The following is a 23,156-nucleotide window of genomic DNA, read 5'->3' as shown; positions in this document are numbered from 1 at the left end:
ATCTATTCCATCAGCATCGGTGCCCTTGAAACTCTCTCATTTTGGTCCCCCAACACCAGCATCACCAGTAGCACCAACAACACCAATCTTCTTCGTAATCAACTGATGCTGCACAGGACACAGGGCATCAGTAGCCAACCATATTGCTGCCCGGGAGGCCAAAAATGGCCTCACCACGGCCAGATTTACTTTACTTGATGCTGTACACCCTGGCTGCCACATGATGCGCCAGGTTGGCACCACCCCACACCAGCTACAATGTCCAACCCATTCCTTTCTCACTCACCACCATTGCGGGGTTGGGGGTGGTACCGTTGTGTCTCACCATTCACTGCAACTCACTAAACCACTTCCAAAGGTGCCCACAAATCTGTCCAAGAACACAAAGTGTTGAAAATAAAAGGTTTCAATGTTTGATACTACATTAACAGAAACTTTATCTGAACATTGCACAGAACACCCAAGTGCCTACCCTTGTGTGTTGATAGTTGGTATGATTGGACAAGGATGAGGGTGAGGGGTTGCTAGTGAGATGGGGATGTGATAATATAGAGAGGGATGGGCAGAGGTCCAAGGTAAGTTGGTGTGAGAGTAAGGATGTGCAGGAGTAGGATAGGGAAGGCAGAGTGATGGGGATGTGATGAGAGGCACAGCAGGATGGGTTTGAGTGTGGCTTTGTACTAACATTTTGTGATCCTCAGAGATCATTGAAACATTTACGGCACTGCACCCAGGTCCTCCTGAAAACATGCCCTCCACAGCAATTTGCAACCAGGCTGTGTTGATCTCCTGGGGAGGTCTCTTCCACCATGGGAAGGGAAGGGGATCTCCCTGTATGCGGTGACTCCCACCATATGGAGGAGTCATGGGAGAGCCTGGATGCAGCCCTGCACCTCTGTGCTGGTCAGTTTGCAACACTGGCAGCACAATGGCAAAGTAAATTTTGCCATGGTCCCTTTTAGGAAACCGGCTGATGACGCATCATCAAATGACATCACCAGACCTGTTTCCTCTTATTGGTCGGCAAATGCATTGGGCAGGCTTAACAAGCCCAATCAGGGGAAATTCATTTCAGAGGCTGCCACCGACATCGCCCGCACCAGACCCGCCGAGGTTCATAAAATCGCAGCCCAAGTCTTACTTGTTTAATACTTCTCTACTTATTGACCAACGCTAGGACCCTGTATTCTAATGCATTATATTTCAAATCCTTACCTTCATCTTCAGATCCTTCCATAATCTTCCAGCCTTATACCTACTCCTGTACCATTTTGACCTTCCACTCTAACCTTTTGTATATCCTACCCTCCCTTTGCCCAAACAGTAGCAGCAGAACTTGTAGCCGCCTCTGCCCTACTCTCTGGAAGTCCATCCTACCCCCTCGATGTCTCCAGTTCTAAAAACTTCCATTATCATATCTATTCCATGTATGAAGTGATGTATTTTGTTTTACATTGAAGGTACTGTATAAATGCAAGCTGCTGTTATTGCAAAGGTACCCCGGCACAGAAAGTTTTCAAAACCACTGGTGAACAAGATATAATTATTATGTGATCTGAGGGAATGATGTTTTCTGGTTAATATGGGTTCGCAAAATTACAAACATAGCAGAAAGATTTTCTCTGATTGCAATGCATTAGAAACATTGTAAACATAGCAGGAACATATCCTGATTGCTATGTGTTAGCAATATTGTAAACAAAATGGGAAATTTCTACTGGTTGCTACCTAGTGCTAACATTGTAAACATACGGGGGCTGAATTCGTGGCATCGACGGGCACGTGCGAAGTGCACACGCGCCCATAGAGGCCCCGCAGGTTCCGGGTTTAGGAATACACTGCGTATGCGCCTAAACCCAGAACTTGCGATCTGTCGAGAATCGTCGACAGGTTAGGGCCTCCACGGTTGGAGAGTTGGGCTATTTGCCCAACTTCTGCCCCTTGAAATTCTTACGACTGATACAAGCAGGCGTAAGGACTGCTTTTATCAGCGCAAGACATTTAAAGGACAGAAAAATAAATTTTTGTCAATAATTTAAACATTTAAAAGCTGTTAAATGAGGCAAGTTTATTTTTAGACACTTTAAAATATGTACATTTATTTTTCAAAAAAATTTAATTTGGTTTTAAATAATTAATTAAATTCCATTTTGATTAATTTTAAATGTGATGTTTTAAAAATATTTATATATTTTTAAAGTGTGCTTGGGAGTATTCCCATTCATACGTATATATGGAATCACCACGAATGGGAATACCCCTACTTTGATTGGTTGGGCCAGCCCATGTGATCCCAGGCCTAAGTCCCTGGGAAATGTGGGCCTCTATGCAAGCCTTTGTGCAGAGGCCCAGGACCATAAGTCTCAGAACCAGGTAGATTCGAAGAAATTTTTCAGCTCGGCAAGCCTCAGACTGCAATTTCTGGGCCAATGGGAAAATTTCCTCTGATCACTATTTTTAGTAAAATCATAAACATGTTTTAATAGAACATTTTTATACCAAAAAGTATTGGGAGAACCAAAAGGCCAAGAAGAGTGAGGAACTTAAAGTAATTAATATCAGTAGAGAAAAAGTGCTTGAGAAACAAATGGGACTAAAAGCGGACAAATTCCCACGACCTGAAGCCTACATCCCAGAGTTCTAAAAGAGGTGGCTATAGAGATCGTGGATGCATTGGTTGTAATCTTCCAAAATGCCCTAGATTCTAGAATGGTCCCAGTGGACTGTCGGTAGCAAATGTAACCCCGCTATTCAAGAAAGGAGGAAGAGAAAAAACAGGAAATACAGGCCAGTTAGCCTGACATCTGTCGTCGGGAAAATGCTGGAATCCATTATAAAGGAAATGGTAATGGGGCACTTAGAAAATCATAATATGATTAGGCAGTGTCAACATGGTTTTATGAAAGGGAAATCGAGTTTAACAAATTTATTAGAGTTTTCTTGATGATGTAACTAGCAGGGTCGATAAAGAGGAACCAGTGGATGTAGTATATTTGGATTTCCAAAAGGCATTCGATAATGTGCCACATAAAAGATTGCTGTGCAATATAAGGGTTCATGGGGTTGTGAATAATATATTTGCATGGATAGAGGATCGGTTAACAGCCAGAAAATGGAGAGTCGGAATAAACGGGTCATTTTCAGATTGGCAGGCTGTAACTGGTGGGGTTTCGCAAGGATCAGTGACAGGGCCAGGGCCTCAGCTATTTACAATCTATATTAATGACCTAGATGAAGGGACTGAGTGCAATGTATCCAAGTTTGCTGATGATACAAAGCTAGGTGGGAAAGCAAGTTGTGAGAAGGACAGAAAGAGCGGGCAAAAGGATATAGACAGGTTAAGTGAGTGGGCAATAAGGTGGCAGAGATGGAGCATAATGTGGGAAAATGTGAGGTTATTCACTTTGATAGGAAGAGAAAAACAGAATATTTTTAAAATGGTGACATACTATTAAATGTTAGTGTTCAAGAACAGATCAGCCAAATGGACAACTCCTGCTCCTATTTCTTATAGTCTTATGTTCAGAGAGATTTAAGTGTCCTCGTACAAGAAATACAGAAAGTTAGCATGCAGGGATAACAAGCAATTAGGAAGGCAAATAGCATGTTGGACTTTATTGCAAGGGGGATGGAATACAAGAGTAAGGAAGTCTTGCGACAATTGTACAGGGCCTTGATGAGACCACACCTGGAGTACAGTTTTGGTATCCTATCTGAGAAAGGGCATACATGCCTTTGAGGCGATGCAATGAAGGTTCACTAAATTGATCCGGATGAGAGGTTTGTCCTACGAGGAGAGATTGAGCAGATTGGGCCTATAATCTCTAGAGTTTAGAAGAATGAGAGATGATCTCTTTTAAAATACAAGATTCTGAGGAGGATTCAGAGGGTAAATGCAGGGAGGTTGTTTTCCCTCACTCGAGTGTCTAGAACCCGGGGGCATAGTCTCAGGTTAAGGGGTCGGCCTTTTAAGACTGAGATGAGGAGGAATTTCTTCACTTAGAGGGGTGTGAAACTTTGGAATTCTCTACCCCAAAGGGCCGTGAAAACGAATGTGTTGAGTTTATTCAAGGCTGAGATAGATAGATTTTTGGACTCTAGGGGGAATCAAGGGATATGGGAATCAGGTGGTAAAGTGGAGTTGAGGTCAAAAATCAGCCATGATCTTATTGAATGGAGGAGCAGGCTCGAAGGGTCGAATGGCCTACTCCTGCTCCTAATTCTTATGTTCTTTATGATTTTGTTGGAAATAAGAAATCTTCCGAACTATCTTTATGATGTTATTAACACATATTGACCAGACGAGTTCTTTCTTTGCAGATTCTTATATTACGTTTAACAGAAGACTCCCTTTACTATAATACGAATAATAAGAACAGAACATAAGAACATAAGAAATAGGAGCAGGAGTAGGCCATACGGCCCCTCGTGCCTGCACCACCATTCAATAAGATCATGGCTGACCTGATCATGGACTCAGCTCCACTTCCCTGCCCGCTCCCCATAACCCCCTATCGTTTAAGAAACTGTCTATTTCTATCTTAAATTTATTCAATGTCCCAGCTTCCACAGCTCTCTGAGGCAGTGAATTCCACAGATTTATAACCATCAGAAGAAATTTCTCCTCATCTCAGGTTTAAATGGGTGGCCCCTTATTCTAAGATCATGCCCTCTAATTCTAGTCTCCCCCATCAGTGGAAACATCCTCTCTGCATCCACCTTGTCAAACCCCCTCATAATCTTATACGTTTTGCTAAGATCACTTCTCATTCTTCTGAATTCCCATGAGTAGAGGCCCAACCTATTCAACCTTTGCTCATAAGTCAACCCGCTCATCTCCGGAATCAACCTAGTCAACCTTCTCTAAATTGCCTCCAAAGCAAGTATATCCTTTCGTAAATATGGAAACCAAAAGGTGTGGCCTCACCAATACCCTGCATAGCTGTTGCAAGATTTCCCTGCTTTTATACTTCATCCCCTTTACAATAAAGACAAAAATTCCATTGACCTTCCTGATCACTTGCTGTACCTGTATACTATCCTTTTGTGTTTCATGCACAAGTACACCCAGGTCCCACTGTACTGCAGCACTTTGCAATCTTTCTCCATTTAAATAATAACTTGCTCTTTGATTTTTTTTCTGCCAAAGTGCATGACCTCACACTTTACAACATTATACTCCATCTGCCAAATTTTTGCACACTCACTTAGTCTGTCTATGTCCTTTTGCAGATTTTTTGTGTCCTCCTCACACATTGCTTTTCCTCACATCTTTGTATCGTTAGAAAATTTGGCTGCATTACACTCAGTCCCTTATTCCAAGTCATTAATATAGATTGTAAATAGTTGGGGTCCCAGCACTGATCCCTGCGGCACCCCACTAGTTACTGATTGCCAACCAGAGATTGAACAATTTATCCCGACTCTCTGTTTTCTGTTAGTTAGCCAATCCTCTATCCATGCTAATATATTATCCCCAACCCCGTGAACTTTTATCTTGTGCAGTAACCTTTTATGTGGCACCTTGTCAAATGCCTTCTGGAAATCCAAATAGACCACATCCACTGGTTCCCCTTTATCCACCCTGTTCGTTACATCCTCAAAAATTTCCAGCAAATTTGTCAAACATGACTTCCTTTCATAAATCCATGCTGACTCTGCCTGACCGAATTTTGCTTTTCCAAATGTCCTGCTATTGATTCTTTAATAATGGACTCCAACATTTTCCCAACCAAAGATGTTAGGCTAACTGGTCTATAGTTTCCTGCTTTTTGTCTGCCTCCTTTTTAAAATAGGGGCGTCACATTTGCAGTTTTCCAATCCGCTGGGACCTCCGCAGAATCCAGGGAATTTTGGTAAATTACAACCAATGCATCCACAATCCCTGCCGCTACTTCTCTTAAAACTCTAGGATGCAAGCAATCAGGTTCAGGGGATTTATCTGCCTTTAGTCCCATTATCTTACTGAGTACCACCTCCTTAATGATTGTGATTGTGTTAAGTTTCTCCCGCCCCCTTAGCCCCTTGACTACCCGCTGTTAGAATATTGTTAGTGTCCTCTACTGTAAAGACTGATACAAAATATTTGTTCGGAGTTTCTGCCATCTCCATGTTCCCCATTACTAATTCCCTGTACTCGTCCTCCAAGGGACCAACATTTACTTTAGCCACTCTTTTTCTTTTTATATATCTATAGAAACTCTTGCAATCTGTTTTTATATTTTGTGCTGGTTTACTTTTTAGTCATTCTTTGCTGGCGTTTAAAAGCTTCCCAATCTTCTGTTCTCCCATTAGTTTTGGCTACTCTGTATGCCCTTATTTTTGATTGAATACCATCCTTTATTTCTTTAGTTAGCCATAGATGGCTATCTTTTCTCTTACACCCTTTCCTTCTTACTGGAATATATTTTTCTTGAGAGTTGTGAAATATCTCCTTAAATGTACACCACTGTTCATCAACCGTCCTACACTTGAATCTATTTTCCCAGTCCACTTTACCCAACTCCGCCCTCATACCTTCATAGTCTCCTTTATTTAAGCTTAGTACGCTGGTTAGAGATCCAACTTTCTCACCCTCCATCTGAATTTGAAATTCAATCATGCTATGATCACTCATTCCAAGGGGATTGTTTATTAATCATGTCTCATTACACAGGACCAGATCTAAGATAGCTGCCCCCAGGTTGGTTCCGTTACATACTGCTCAAGGAATCTGTCCCTTATGCACTCTATGAACTCCTCCTCAAGGCTACCCTGACCAATTTGATACGTCCAAATCAATATGGAGGTTAAAATCACCCATGATTATTGCTGTTCCCTTTTTACAAGCCCCCACTATTTCATGGTCCGATCAACAGAGTTGCTACTGCTGGGGTCCTATAGACGATGCCCATCAGTGACTTTTTCCCCTTATTATTCCTTATCTCCACCCAAACTGTTTCAACATCCTGATAATGAACTGGTTAGCTAGGTCAGTGACATGTTCTGGCTGAAACATGTGAACAGGTTACTACACATCCACAGTTTACTCCCCACTAAGTTGTAACCACCAAAACAACCAGTTAGATATTTGACTACAGAAGCAAGCTTTCAGATACTTGCCTTTAGGTTGTTTGTACGGTGTTGATTTATTTCTACGTGTTAACCTCTTTTTCTCAGGCTCTTCATCTGTCAATGAAGTCTGAATATTGGGTTTCGATTCAGATAGTTTAGGATTACAGAGATTGTTTTGGGCTTTCAATGGCTTAGCGTTACTGTCTGCTAAAATAGATATTGAAAAGAAAAAAAGTCTTAAATACATTGTCTTTCCTTTTACCATTAGAATAATTGCATTTGATATTTCCAATGAAGTGTTATTTTTTGCAGATGCTGTAAAGCACTAGACTGTCATAGCAAGGTTCACATAGTTATAAGTTATTAAACATTCAGTTGTAAATAACAGATACTGATTCTGGATCCGATAACTCAAGTGACAGAGTACTTGGCTCCTGAGAACGATGTTCAAATTTCTCTTTGCATAATGAGGGATTAAAAAACCAGACCACTACATGGATCTTGGTGGTGGAAGAAGTGGATGATTCTCATCTCACAATCCCTTGTGAACCAATCACAGAGTAGCTGACACAGTCCTGTCCTCCAGCTCAGTTGCATTGGGGGCATGAGGGTTGGGAGAATTGAGCAGCATTCAGTGAAAGAGGGAAGTGGAAGTTCAAACTGATGAGGATGGAGGATCTGAGCGTGATCTAGTGAACGGGAGTTCAAATCCCACCATGGCAGTTTGAGAATTTGAACAGTTTAAAAAATCTGGAAATAATAAGCTGTTATCAGTAAGTGTGACCATGAAGCTGTCGTATTGTCAAAAAAGCCCAACTGGTTTATTAGTGTCCTTTCGGGTAGGAAACTTGCCATCTTTATTTAGTCTGGCCTACACTGAATCCAATCTCATACAAACATGGTTATCACCTAACTGCCCTCTGAAGTGCCCTAGTAAGCCTTTCAGTTGTATCAAACCACTACACTACAGTGATTCAAGGAGAAGGCAACTAGAGATGTGCAATAAGGGTCAATAGGGGTCAGAGGGTCTAGTAAGAAGGAGGAACTGAGGGAAATCCTTATTAGTCAGGAAATTGTGTTGGGGAAATTGATGGGATTGAAGGCCGATAAATCCCCAGGGCCTGATGGTCTGCATCCCAGAGTACTTAAGGAGGTGGCCTTGGAAATAGCGGATGCATTGACAGTCATTTTCCAACATTCTATAGACTCTGTACCAATTCCTACGGATGCATTGACAGTCATTTTCCAACATTCTATAGACTCTGTACCAATTCCTATGGAGTGGAGGGTAGCCAATGTAACCCCACTTTTTAAAAAAGGAGGAAGAAAGAAAACAGGGAATGAAAGACCGGTCAGCCTGGCATCGGGAGTGGGTAAAATGATGGAATCAATTATTAAGGATGTCATAGCAGCGCATTTGGAAAGAGGTAACATGATAGGTCCAAGTCAGCATGGATTTGTGAAAGGGAAATCATGCTTGACAAATCTTCTGGAATTTTTTTGAGGATGTTTCCAGTAGAGTGGACAAGGGAGAACCAGTTGATGTGGTGTATTTGGACTTTCAGAAGACTTTCGACAATGTCCCAAACAAAAGAGATTAATGTGCAAAGTTGAAGCACATGGGATTGTGGGTAGTGTGCTAACATGGATTGAGAACTGGTTGTCAGACAGGAAGCAAAGAGGAGTAAATGGGTACTTTTCAGAATGGCAGGCAGTGACTAGTGGGGTACCGCAAGGTTCTGTGCTGGGGCCCCAGCTGTTTACATTGTACATTAATGATTTAGACGAGGGGATTAAATGTAGTAACTCCAAATTTGCGGATGACACTAAGTTGGGTGGCTGTGTGAGCTGCGAGGAGGATGCTATGAGGCTGCAGAGTGACTTGGATAGGTTAGGTGAGTGGGCAAATGCATGGCAGATGAAGTATAATGTGGATAAATGTGGTGTTATCCACTTCGGTGGTAAAAGCAGAGAGAGAGATTATTATCTGAATAGTGACAGATTAGGAAAACGGGAGGTGCAACGAGAACTGGGTGTCATGATACATGTCATTGAAGGTTGGCATGCCGTTACAGCAGGCGGTTAAGAAAGCAAATGGCATGTTGGCCTTCAAAGCGAGGGAATTCGAGTATAGGGGCAGGGCGGTGTTACTACAGTTATACAGGGCCTTGGTGAGGCCACACCTGGAGTATTGTGTACAGTTTTGGTCTCCTAACTTGAGAAAGGACATTCTTGCTATTGAGGGAGTGCAGCGAAGGTTCACCAGACTGATTCCCAGAATGGCGGGACTGACATATCAAGAAAGACTGGATCAACTGGGCTTGTATTCACTGGAGTTCAGAAGAATGAGAGGAGATCTCATAGAAACGATTAAAATTCTGACTGGTTTAGACAGGTTAGATGCAGGAAGAATGTTCCCAAAGTTGGGGAAGTCCTGAACCAGGGGTCACAGTCTAAGGATAAGGGGTAAGCCATTTAGGACCGAGATGAGGAGAAACTTCTTCACCCAGAGAGTGGTGAACCTGTGGAATTCTCTACCACAGAAAGTAGTTGAGGCCAATTCACTAAATATATTCAAAAAGGAGTTAGATGTAGTCCTTACTACTAGGGGGATCAAGGTGTATGGCGAGAAAGCAGGAATGGGGTACTGAAGTTGCATGTTCAGCCATGAACTCATTGAATGGCGGTGCAGGCTCGAAGGGCCGAATGCCTACTCCTGCACCTATTTTCTATGTTTCTATGTAATAATGCCAGCTTTTCCAGCGATGCATACGCCCGAAGAATTATTAAAAGCTTGTTCAAAGAAGTGAGTTTGAAGGAGCATCATAAGGAACTTGGAGGGTTTAGGGAGGGAATTCCACAGAGTTGAGCCATTGTAGATTAAAGTACGGTCGCCTATCCAGGTGATGGGGTGGGGAGGGTATGTGTGTGAAGACAAGAGGGTCAAACAAGTTGCCATGGTTGCAAACAGTCGAGTACAGACTAAAAGAGTGGCTGGGCAGGGGATGAAACTGGTGGCGTGCGTGCTGAGTTTGTGGTGAGTACTGAAGATGTCTTCTATCTCCCCAATGTTTAGCTGGTGCAACTAGTTTAGCAATCACATTAATTAAAAACAGTGGAAACATAATGAAAATCTGCAAAAAAAATAAATGTTTGTCAATTTTCAAGGAGATTTTACAAACTTGAGTTCCCAAGGCACAGCTACATGGTCCAGGAAAGGATATTGGGAATCTGGGTCAGAGTGAGCAGGCCCTGCAGGATTTTCTTCCACTAATCTCAAACTCATAAAAGCTACCCTTTAGTATTCAGAAAGTAAAATACATTACACCTGCTTAAAATGGGGTACAGCAATGTATACTTGCATTTTATTTAAATGTAGTTTTCTTATTCCTTGTCAAGTTGCACATGATTCTATTTGTCATTATACTATGGATTGAGTCCGGTTGTTACTGGTAGCAATACACAGCGGCAGCCTCCTTGGCCACCTGTTTGTAAAACAGCAGCAACACTATTGCATTTTATTTGGCAAGTTGTTTGCGGCACAGTAACATTAGGAATTCTATTGCCAATCCAAAACAAGGCATTCAGCAACAAAATTCTTCCTTACTTGCAATTCCTGTTGATGCGGCAACAGAAGACTTTGAAACTGCTGCCACTGCCCCTAATAACGATGGTGTTTCAGTCCCAGAGGTGATCCCCTGACGTAGCCTTGTGCTTCTGGTACGGACCACAGAAGCAGATTCACCTGCCTTGCCGCTGGCCTGAATAACAGAGGGTTTCATACTTGTTGATCTCACAGGCATAGATAAAGGTGAAGAAATGGGTTGCTCTGTCTTTGCCTGGGCTTTTAAAAACTTTTGTTTCCTTTCAGGGCTGTAATTAAAACACGGACTGTCATTATATATCAACAACTGAAAACTTCACATTAACAGCAGGTTATTTTCAAATTACACAGTCAACTCTTGACTGAAAGATTTTTTTTGTTCACATTATTCAAGGGAAGAGGTAAGAAATGCCATTGTTTACCCTCTTATCTCTTATTACATTCATTCAGCGAAATAAAAGTCAGTCAGAAACTAATTTAAATTCACATCACCACTTGTTTGAAAACATTGAATCAAATAACGATTAAATAGTAAGTCACAAAAATTGTTTATTCCTACGTTGTCCCTTCATCTCTTTTAAAAAAAAACCTGCTCCTTGTTTGTCAATTTTTGTTAATTCAATGTCAGAACATCTGTGCTGTATTTCAACTCCACCAACAATACCAACCCACCTATCCAATTCATCGATTTATAGGCCATTACAGCACAGGATGCCACCATTCAGCCCATCGTGACTGTACTGGCTCTTTGAAAGAGCTATCCAATTAGTCCCACACCCCTGTTCTTATCCCATTGTCCTGCAATTTTATCCCTTTTCAGGAATGTATCCAATTCCCTTTAAAAGTCATTATTGAATCTGTTTCTCCCCCCACTTTCAGGTAGTATATTCCAGATCATCATAACTCGCAAAAAAAAAAAATCCACTTCTCTTTCCTGGTTCTTTTGCCAATGATCTTAAATCGGCCTACGCTGGTTATCGACCCTCAGCAAACTCAGTTTATTTAACATCACGTTCAAGAGAAACTTTTCTACATTCCTGCTGAATTGCTATTAAAAATAAACTCAAACCTCAGGAAGATAATTTTTTTTCCCAATATCTCTATATTCTGGGTCTCAATATTTTTTACATTTGATTTCCTCCTCTTGCTAATTGTGTAAGACATGTATGATTATGCAGCCATGAGGACAGGCATGCAACCAGCAACCAGGCTTCTGCCAGTACTACTCAATTCAACTAGAGTGAAAGGACACTATACTTGCTCGGGGCGACTTACCATTCCAATTTTCCCACCCTCTGCAAATCACTTTACTTCTGCTCTGCACCTTCTACTAAAATCACAGCGGAGATCAAAAAATTGTGAGATGATTCAAATCAGTGTTAAAACATAGAAACATAGAAAATAGGTGCAGGAGCAGGCCATTCAGCCCTTCTAGCCTGCACCGCCATTCAATGAGTTCATGGCTGAACATGAAACTTCAGTATCCCCTTCCTGTTTTCTCGCCATACCCCTTGATCCCCCGAGTAGTAAGGACTTCATCTAACTCCCTTTTGAATATATTTAGTGAATTGGCCTCAACTACTTTCTGTGGTAGAGAATTCCACAGGTTCACCACTCTCTGTGTTCTGGCACACCAACCTCCTGATCTGATTCACTTCACTGTGCAACACGTGATAACACTGACTTTGCCTCAATTAATTTGTGAAAGTTTGACTACTTAGCATCACCAAATTTCCCAACATTGAAAGAGGCCATTCTCCCCATTGCTTGTGAAGCAGATTTTTAAAAGAGCTATCCACTTGGCACCTTTTCCTGCCGTTCAAATATTTATCCATTTCCCTATTAAAAGATATTAGAGTCGGATTTTCGCCCTGGAATGGCAGCAATGAGGTCTTCTGAGCGGGCGGTCAGCCTCCAGCGCCCCGCGGGGGTTTTCAGGGCCGGTTTTGTGGTGGCACGGAGCAGCACCGCCCGCAAGAGCTGTGTTGGTGTGCAACGCCCTTAGTTGCGAAACTGGGGTGATTTTTGACTCCTGCTCGACCCGTATGCCCCACAGCGACCACCTGAGAAATCGGTCGGTGAACCTATACCGACTGCAGAGAGGTAAATAAGCAGTCCTAATGTAGGTGTGATTGTTCTTACTTTTAATTTTTTTTGCGTTTTATATTGTGGTGGCTATGTATTGGGAATGTTCTTGCGGTGGGGTTTTTTCAGTTTTTTTTTGTCCCGAGCTGGATCTTGCAGCGTTCCCGGCCCGGCTCTTTGGGGCAGAGAATTCCATAGATTTACAACCCTCTGAGAGAAGAAATTCCTCCTCATCTCAGTTTTAAATGGGTGGCCCCTTATTCTGAGACGATGTCCCCTAGTTTTAGTTTCCCCTATGAGTGGAAATATCCTCTCTGTATCCACCTTGTCGAGCCCCCTCATTATAAGAATATAAGAATTAGGGACAGGAGTAGGCCAATTAGCCCCTCAAGCCTGCTCCGCCATTCAACAAGATCATGGCTGATCTGGCCGTGGACTCAGCTCCACTTACCCGCCCGCTCCCCATAACCCTTAATTTCCTATTGGTTAAAAATCTATCTATCTGTGATTTGAATACATTCAATGAGCTAGCCTCAACTGCTTCCTTGGGCAGAGAATTGCAGTTTCACAACCCTCTGGGAGAAGAAATTCCTTCTCAACTCGGTTTTAAATTGGCTCCCCCATATTTTGAGGCTGTGCCCCCTAGTTCTAGTCTCCCCGACCAGTGGAAACAACCTCTCTGCCTCTATCTTGTCTATCCCTTTCATCATTTTAAATGTTTCTAAAAGATCACCCCTCATCCTTCTGAATTCCAACGAGTAAAGATCCAGTCTACTCAATCTATCATCATAAGGTAACCCCCTCATCTCCGGAATCAGCCTAGTGAATCGTCTCTGTACCCGCTCCAAAGCTAGTATATCCTTCCTTTAGTAAGGTGACCAAAACTGCACGCAGTACTCCAGGTGCGGCCTCACCAATACCCTATACAGTTGCAGCAGGACCTCCCTGCTTTTGTATTCCATCCCTGTTGCAATGAAGGCCAACATTCTATTCACCTTCCTGATTACCTGCTGCACCTGCAAACTAACTTTTTGGGATTCATGCACAAGGACTTCCAGGTCCCTCTGCACCGCAGCATGTTGTAATTTCTCCCCATTCAAATAATATTCCCTTTTACCGTTTTTTTCCCCAAGGTGAATGACCTCACATTTTCTGACATTGTATTCCATCTGCCAAACCTTAGCCCATTCGCTTAACCTATCTAAATCTCTTTGCAGCCTCTCTGTGTCCTCTACACAACCCGCTTTCCCACTAATCTTTGTGTCATCTGCAAATTTTGTTACACTACACTCTGTCTCCTCTTCCAAGTCATCTATGTATATTGTAAACAGTTGTGGTCTCAGCACCGATCCCTGTGGCACACCACTAACCACCGATTTTCAACCCGAAAAGGACCCATTTATCCCGACTCTCTGCTTTCTGATAGCCAGCCAATTCTCTATCCATGCTAATACATTTCCTCTGACTCTGCGTATCTTTATCTTCTGCAATAATCTTTTGTGTGGCACCTTATCGAATGCCTTTTGGAAATCTAAATACACCACATCCATCAGTATACCTCTATCCATCATCTCATTATATCCTCAAAGAATTCCAGTAAATTAGTTAAACATGACTTCCCCTTCATGAATCCATGTTGCGTCTGCTTGATTGCACTATTCCGATCTAGGTGTCCCGCTATTTCTTCCTTAATGATAGCTTCAAGCATTTTCCTCACTATAGATGTTAAACTAACCGGCCTATAGTTACCTGCCTTTTGTCTGCCCCCTTTTTTTAAACAGAGGCGTTACATTAGCTTCTTTCCAATCCGCTGGTACCTCCCCAGAGTCCAGAGAATTTTGGTAGATTATAACGAATGCATCTGCTATAACTTCCGCCATCTCTTTTAATACCCTGGGATGCATTTCATCAGGACCAGGGGACTTGTCTACCTTAAAATCCCCCATGATTACTGCCGTTCCTTTTTCACATGCCTCTATTATTCCCTTGATTATTGTCCGCCCCACTGTGAAGTTATTATTTGGGGGCCTATAAACTATGCCCACCAGTGACTTTTTCCCCTTACTATCTCTAATCTCCACCCACAATGATTCAACATTTTGTTCATTAGAGCCAATATCATCTCTCACAACTGCCCTGATATCATCCTTTATTAACAGATTTACCCCACCTCCTTTCCCTTCTTGTCTATCTTTCCGAATTGTCAGATACCCCTGTATATTTAATTCCCAGTCTTGGCCACCCTGCAACCACGTTTCTGTAATGGCCACCAAATCATACCCATTTTTAATGATTTGTGCCGTCAACTCATTTATTTTATTTTGAATGCTGCGTGCGTTTAGGTAGAGTGTTTTAATACTAGTTTTTAAAACATGATTTTTAGTTTTGACCCCTCCTGCAGCCCCTTTATATTCATACATATTGTCCCTTCCTATCACCTTGTGGTTTACACTTACCCCAGTGCTACTCTGCTCTGTTGCCTCCTGCCTTTTCCATTCTTTCTTGGGGTCCTGTTCATCTGAGCTCTCACCCATTCTAACTAGCTCAGAGCCCTCTCCTGGGTTCCGAATACTCCTTGCATTGTGGTACCGAGCTTTCATGCTTGCCTTTTTATTACACTTTGACCCTTTAGAATTTTGCTGTACAGTGGCCCTTTTTGTTTTTTACCTTGGGTTTCTCTGCCCTCCACTTTTACTCATCTCCTTTCTGTCTTTTGCTTCTGTCTCCATTTTGTTTCCCTCTGTCTCCCTGCATTGGTTCCCATCCCCCTGCCATATTAGTTTAACTCCTCCCCAACAGCACTAGCAAACACTACCCCGAGGACATTGGTTCCGCTCCTGCCCAGGTGCAGACCGTCCGGTTTGTACTGGTCCCACCTCCCCCAGAACCCGTTCCAATGCCCCAGGAATTTGAATCCCTCCCTGCTGCACCACTGCTCAAGCCACGTATTCATCTGAGCTATCCTGCGATTCCTACTCTGACTAGCACGTGGCACTGGTAGCAATCCCGAGATTACTACTTTTGAGGACCTACTTTTTAATTTAGCTCCGAGCTCCTTAAATTCGTCTCGTAGGACCTCATCCCTTTTTTTAACCTATATCGTTAGTACCAATGTGCACCACGACAACTGGCTGTTCATCCTCCTTTTTCAGAATGTCCTGCACCCGCTCCGAGACATCCTTGACCCTTGCACCAGGGAGGCAACATACCATCCTGGAGTCTCGGTTGCGGCTGCAGAAACGCCTATCTATTCCCCTTAAAATTGAATCCCCTATCACTATCGCTCTCCCACTCTTTTTCCTGCCCTCCTGTGCAGCAGAGCCAGCCACGGTGCCATGAACTTGGCTGCTGCTGCCCTCCCCTGATGAGTCATCCCCCTCAACAGTACTCAAAGCGGTGTATCTATTTTGCAGGGGGATGACCGCAAGGGACCCCTGCACTACCTTTCTTGCACTGCTCTTCCTGCTGGTCTTCCATTCCCTATCTGGCTGTGGACCCTTCACCTGCGGTAAGACCAACTCACTACACGTGCTACTCACGTCATTCTCAGCATCGTGAATGCTCCAGAGTGAATCCACCCTCAGCTCCAATTCCGCAACACTGACCGTCAGGAGCTGGAGGCGGATACACTTCCCGCACACGTCGTCGTCAGGGACACCGGAAGTGTCCCTGAGTTCCCACATGGTACAGGAGGAGCATATCACGTGACCGAGCTCTCCTGCCATGACTTAACCCTTAGATACACTTAAATTAGCAACAATGCTAAAGTTTACTCACTGTTGTAGAAGAGAAAAAAGAAAAACTACTCACCAATCACCAGCCAATCACCTACCCCCTTGGCTGTGACGTCACTTTTCTGTTTCTTTCTATTTCTTTTTTGCTTCTCCCTGTAGCTGCACAAGCCAGGCCTCTCCATGTACCTCCCGACTGCCGGCGCGTTGGGCCTTTTATAGGCCTGTCGCCGACCCCGGACTCACGCCTCCTCCACGCACCTCCCGACTGCATTCGCGTTGGGCCTTTTATAGGCCTGTCGCCGACCCCGGACTCACACCTCCTCCACGCACCTCCCGACTGCCGTCGCGTTGGGCCTTTTATAGGCCTGTCGCCGACCCCGGACTCACGCCTCCTCCACGCACCAGGTTTCGATAAGATCACCTCTCATTCTTCTGAATTCCAATCAATATAGGCCCAACCTACTCAACCTATCTTCATAAGTCAACCCCTTCATCTTCGGAATCAATCTAGTAAACCTTCTCTGCAAGTAAATCTTTCCTTAAGAGACCAAAACTGTACACAGTACTCTAGGTGTGGCCTTACCAATACCTTGTACAGTTGTAGCAGGACTTCTCTGCTTTTATACTCTATCCCCCTTGCAATAAAGGCCAACATTCCATTTGCCTTCCTGATTACTTGCTGTACCTGCATACTAACTTTTTGCGTTTCATGCACAAGGACCCCAGGTGTCTGTACTGCAGCACTTTGCAATTTTTCTCCATTTAAATTATAATTTGCTTTTCTATTTTTTCTGCCAAAGTGGATGACCTCACATTTTCCCACATTATACTCCATCTGCCAAACGTTTGCCCACTTACTTAGCCTGTCTATATCCCTTTGCAGATGTTTTTGTGTCCTCCTCACAATTTGCTTTCCCACCCATCTTTGTATCATCAGCAAACTTGGCTACATTGCACTCATTCCCTTCATCCAAGTCATTAATATAGATTGTAACTAGTTGATCCCCAGCACTGATCCCTGTGGTACCCCACTAGTCACTGTTTGCCAACTGGAAAATGACCCATTTATCCCGACTTTCTGTTTTCTGTTAGTTAGCCAATCCTCTACCCATGTTCTCCCAACAATTCTGCATCAACAATTCTCATAACATCTCCCTTTGTTCTTTTGGTGATGATCTAAATGATCCCCTTTAGGTACTGACTCAATCGCCAGTGGAAATATGTTTTCCCTATTTATCTTATTGAAAGCCTGATAATTTTGAGCACCGTTATCAGATCTCTTCTTAACTTCTCTGTTCTAGCAAAAAGAGCACCAGTTTTCTAGCCTAACTAAAGCACCTTATCCCGGACATTACTTTAATGAATCTATGACCTTTCCATGACTTTCCTAAATTAGGGTGCCCAAAACTGAACACAATGTTCTAACTACAGCCAAACCAATTATTTGTCGAGCTTTAGTATTATTCCTTTGCCATTGTACTCACTAACAACTTAAGATTTGTGTATGATAAACCACAAGTCTATCTGTTCTATTCTTTTACCAGTTTATATATATTTACTCTCCTTATTCTTCATTCCAAAATGTATCACCTCAAATTTCTTTGCATTAAATTTCATCCCAATTTATATGCTGAATCGACTAGCTTTGCTATGTCCTCCTGAACTTATTTACATTTCTCCTCACAGTTAACCATGCTCAATATTTTTCTGTTGTCTACAAATTTTGATATGCCTCCTATACCCATTCAGATCATATATATATCGAGATCAGCATTGGTGCAAACCATTTAACTGTGGGAAGGCATCATTGTTGACATCTCACCAGTCCAAAAAGCATTTATTAAACACTACTTTTGTTTTCTATCCTTTAACCAACTTCCTATCTATGCTGCCACAGCCTCCTTTAATACTTTGCACCTTACTTTTATCAGCAAATCCGCTGTATGAAATGCCTTTGAAAATCCATATACAAAACACCTCCGGCATTTCCTTCATCAGTAAGTTTTGTTATTTCCTCAAAAAATTGTCATATTTTAATACAATACACTGGGTCAGAATTTGCGATCAGTATGACGGCGTACTCTCGGAATATGCCATCATACCACCTTTGAAATGGACAGCAAGTTGCATGCGCTAAATCCCAAACTTGCAATCTGTCAAGTTCCGACATTGAAATCCTAATTGCTGGTGCAGAATTGGGCTAACTGCTCATTATCTGCCCAGCAATTATTCATGAAAATATTATGGCTGGTGCAAGCAGCTTGTTTGCACAGCGGAAGGGTACACCTGTCGATAAAAAAATCTTCGGCTGGTACTTTTTTGTTTAAATATACATGAAAAGGAATGCAAATCCAGATTGGATAGAGGGAGGGCCAGTTCGGGGAATTGAGAGTTTTGTGAATCAAAACAAAAACATTTCCCGTACCCCCCTCACTGCATCTTCAGATCACTTTTCGTGGTACAAAACGCATAAAAAATGCATAAGAACATTAGCTGCTATATTCTCCCAAGAAAATACCACAGTATCTAGTGAGGGAGAATGAGATCTGTGTTTCCTGATTGGAGCACCGCCCCACGTGATCCCGGGTATGCTTACTCACACAGTGCGTCCCTGGAATCCATGGGCCACAACTCTAGTATCTGACAGCAACTTTTTGTTTGGGTCCTCGCAACAGGAAAGTGCGCACTCCGTTCGGACATCGATGTACTCCACAGCTATGCAGCCGACTGCAATTTTTTAAATTTCATTTTATTTTATTTTAAAAAGGAATTACTTCCAAAAAGTTTCTCAGAACTGAGAAGAGTAACAAAGTACTTCTTGCCCAATCAGAACTACAGATTACAGAAAGCATGCCAGGTTTCGGTTTGTCGAAATCCTTTCTAAAATCTAATTGCTGACTCTGATGTTATAATATGCTTATGACTAACTTGTTTATCATTCAACCGAATCACGCAATTTTAAATCTGTATCCAATAGAGATCAGCTCTTGTACACTCCTGTTATCATAGGCAAAGTGATATTCCCCCTTTCTCCTTTAAACCTCAGAAATGGTGCTCCACAATTTTACTGGAGACAATAGGAGCTGGATTTCCGGGACTTCTCTACTCCGTTTTACACCCCGGAGCTGCGGCAATGAGGTGTTTTGGCCAGATGGTTAGCCTCAAGCGACCCGCAGCGATCCTCGGTTTTGTGGTGTTGCGGAGCAGCCCGGAACAGCTGCAGTGGTAGGCAACACCCCTGGTTGCGACACCAGCGCAAGTTTGAACTCCTGCCTGACCCGTCTGCCCGGAAGCACGCCTCGCACTGACCACCTCGGAAATGAGGGCGGTCCAACCATCCCGTCGGCGAAGAGGTAAGTAATGTACTCCTAAGATAAGTGTGATTGTTTTTTTTCTTTTATTTTCTTTTGCAATTTGTGGTGGTGTGGGCAATGTTTTGAGGGTTTTTTTTTAGGCTTCCCCCCTTCACGCAAGATTCTTGGAGCGCTCCCGGCCCAACTCTTTAGCTCGGGAGTTTCCCATCCTCGCACCAAGAGAGGTGTACAATGCCTCCCTTAATGCTGCACCCCCTGATGCAGGGCTCAGCTATCCAAACTTACCACGCCACCATTATCACCCCAAAAACATCAAAGCCAAAAATCCAGCCCTAGGTCTGCTCAGTTATTCGGGTCGGGATTGCAGCGGGACCAGGAGCGGGGGTGGAGGGGGTATTCGACCCAGGATTGCAGCAGGACCGGGGGGGCCAACACCAAAACAAGTAATCTTTAATGTAAAGAGATGAAAAAAGAACGCACTTTAACATGATCGTTATAAACTATCTTTATGAACAAGACTAAACTGCAAAGAAACAGCTCCAATATAGACCAGAGTGCCGATTTTCTGAACTTAAAAAAGGGTTTTTCTGATTGGTACTTAAGGCCACTCTGTGCCATCCTTAAAAAAAAATCGGTGTTGGGGAAAACCGCTGAAATGGACAAAAACGGCGCGGGAATCAGTTTTCACCCAGACCTGTGCCAAAAACATCTGACGTACAAAAAATCCGGTGCTACCAGTCACCGCTGGCATACAAACTTTGTGGAAAGTTGCAAAATCAAGATTGCTCAAAAAAAATCAGCAGACGCCAAAAAACTGCTGCCCACTGGTGCTGAAAATTGAGCCCTAAAGCTTTAAGCGGTCATTATTGCTCTAGACTGGTAGCATTAAGAAAATCTTGCCCAACAGGTGAAAACAATCTAAATAATTTAAGAGCTTTCATTAAGAGGGCTGCTATATGTATCATCAGGAACAGTTAGCTAATACTTTGAGACTCGAGTAGGTTAACAGGTTTGTCAATTTTTGGTTACACAGCTTTGTTCAAATTGTCTTCCATGACAATTTATTGGTTTTAATATTCAGTCTGTTTCCAGAAGACGACAAACTAATATTGTATCTGTACCCTCAAAATAAAACCACTTTCATGTTCTCTATACCTAATGGCGACATAGTTAATAGAAAAGAATGGCACAGTAGTTTATCACCTATCCTTTGACTACACTGAATGAATATACCTTGATGCAGCACTGCTCGAGGGAGAGCTACTTCTTCTTCGCTTCTGCCTTTGGCTGGAAGGCTTCTTTCTTGAACAAAATCGAACTGCTGCCTTATAATCAGAAATGACTGAGCTTATGTGTTCTTCAAACAATGCCGACAGTCGTAAACTCATACTGTAGATCTGGTGAGAATGAACATTTAATTATAAGACTAGACCAATGTATTATGAATGCCTATTTAAGTGTCTAAATAACACAAAAGTAATTTTATCATAGTAAGCCTGATAATGTATTCCAATTTATTATATTATTTTAGGAATTTGTTGAATAGACTATTTCATTACATGAAATTAAGGATGACATCTCCAAGGTGAGGCTTGATGACTGGGTCCTGGCGGCATGGTAAACTGGGCAACTTATTTTTTTTATTACATCACATCATCCACAACTTATGCATTCCTGGTGAATTCTGCAACTCCTTCATAAATGGAGACTTTTTTGGTACTATTCAAAGAACAAGACAGTTCTCCCTGGTGTCCTGGCCAGCATTGATCTCTCATCCAATATGACAAAAACAGATTATCTGGTCATTTACTTCACTGCTGTTTGTGGGACCTTGCTGTGCGCAAATTGACTTGTGTGTGTGTGTCTGCATTATAACAGAGACTGCACTCTTTAAAAAAAAAAAGTACTTCATTGGCTGTGAATTACTTTGGGAAGTCCTGCGATCGTTAAAAGCACTATCTAAATGCAAGCTCTTCTTTCTTTCACCTCAGCACAATGCAACCTGTGACTTGATGCCTCGGACTATAACTTTACAGTATCAACCAGCACTGCTTTGTAGCTAAAGGACAATAATTTACAATGTGCACATCTCCACTGAAAATGACGACTTATTTTGTCAAGAAGTTCAGAGATGTGTTGCACGTGTCAGGGTGGGTGGGTGGTTGGATTGTATTGTCATTTCCCGCTGTTTACAGTAGAAATGAGCAAGTCTATTGGCTATTTTGCTAGCCATTACAGCTCTTATCTTTTTAATGTCAATTCCTTGATTTTTGTCCATATCAACAGGAGAGAGAGATTCAACAGGAGGGAGGTGTCTTTCTAGACACCTTCAGAGAGAGAGCAGCCCCATAATATTTATATTCCTTCTCAAGGGTAATTAGGAATGGGCAATAAATGCTGGCCTTGCCAGCGATGCCCACGAATAAAAAAAAAAGTTTATATCGGACCGAGATAGGAATATTCGAATTTTGGGTTGCAATGCAGTTCACAAAAGTAAATCTACTTACTTTTTTGTCCAGAGCTATGCAGCCACCAGACGGTACAAGATGTACTCAATTTTTCAAAAAAGAAATGTCATTAGGATCGACCAAAAGTCAATAACATGCCCTGTCTTTATTTATTTTGGATAGCTCATATGTTATTTCACCAGTTAGCTTACCCTTGACTTTTTGCTGGGAGTGTAAGCCTTGGAGTTGCTAAAAACAAGGCGCACGTCTTTACACAATTCCAATGGCGTCTCATAATTTCCAGCCTCCAGTGTCTCTCGTACTGTTCCAAAATCCATTGGTGTGTCAACGATATTTCTATAATCCTAAAAGAAATAAAAATTACAAAAAAAGATTCCTATAACCTGTACAGTTGAAATTGAACCTGGTCAGCTAAGTCAAGACCACTAAATTGAGAAATTAAGAGAAAAGGGAGGAATGTGCAAATGATCCAGTGGGCCAACGTAAATGCTTTCCCATGCTGAAATCTGCACCGGGAATTTCCTCAGGTATCTCCCGATTGATCGGCATAACTTTGGCGGAAATCCCCGATACACCGCATCAACGGGGCTTTCGCCAAACCTACGCCAACATTAGAGCAGCCTGATTGGCAGAACCCCCAAGGAAATTTCCAGCGCTGGTCTCTATCACAATGGTGAATACTTCTGTGTGCAAAAAAAAAGTACAAAACGAATAACCTTAAATGTAAGATAGCCAGTGATTCTTGCTGCAGATAGCACTGACTTTTTTCAGGTATAAGAAAAAGATGAAAACAATGGAAGTCCGAAATAAAAACGGAAGTGCATAGATCAGTCAACATCTGAAAAGAAAAAGATAGATTAATGTTTTGGGTGGAATTGCAATTTAATTTACCTTTCTC

At 42.5% G+C, this 23,156-nt stretch overlaps 1 protein-coding gene across 2 annotated transcripts in view; it reads right to left on the bottom strand.

The window, feature by feature from the left end:
- phip (pleckstrin homology domain interacting protein) overlaps positions 1-23,156 on the bottom strand; it is a 249,777-nt gene that overhangs the window by 5,440 nt on the left and 221,181 nt on the right. For both annotated transcript variants that reach the window (XM_070885586.1, XM_070885587.1), the window contains 4 exons: positions 22,450-22,602; positions 21,024-21,187; positions 10,661-10,926; positions 7,102-7,260 (listed from right to left, as the gene is read on the bottom strand). In XM_070885586.1, coding sequence (XP_070741687.1) covers positions 7,102-7,260; positions 10,661-10,926; positions 21,024-21,187; positions 22,450-22,602 — 742 coding nt within the window. The remainder of the gene's footprint in view (positions 1-7,101; positions 7,261-10,660; positions 10,927-21,023; positions 21,188-22,449; positions 22,603-23,156) is intronic.

Source organism: Pristiophorus japonicus, chromosome 7, assembly GCF_044704955.1.
Source record: "Pristiophorus japonicus isolate sPriJap1 chromosome 7, sPriJap1.hap1, whole genome shotgun sequence".
In the NCBI taxonomy this organism is placed as follows: Eukaryota; Metazoa; Chordata; class Chondrichthyes; family Pristiophoridae; genus Pristiophorus; species Pristiophorus japonicus.
This window is presented reverse-complemented; position numbering and strand designations above follow the sequence as displayed.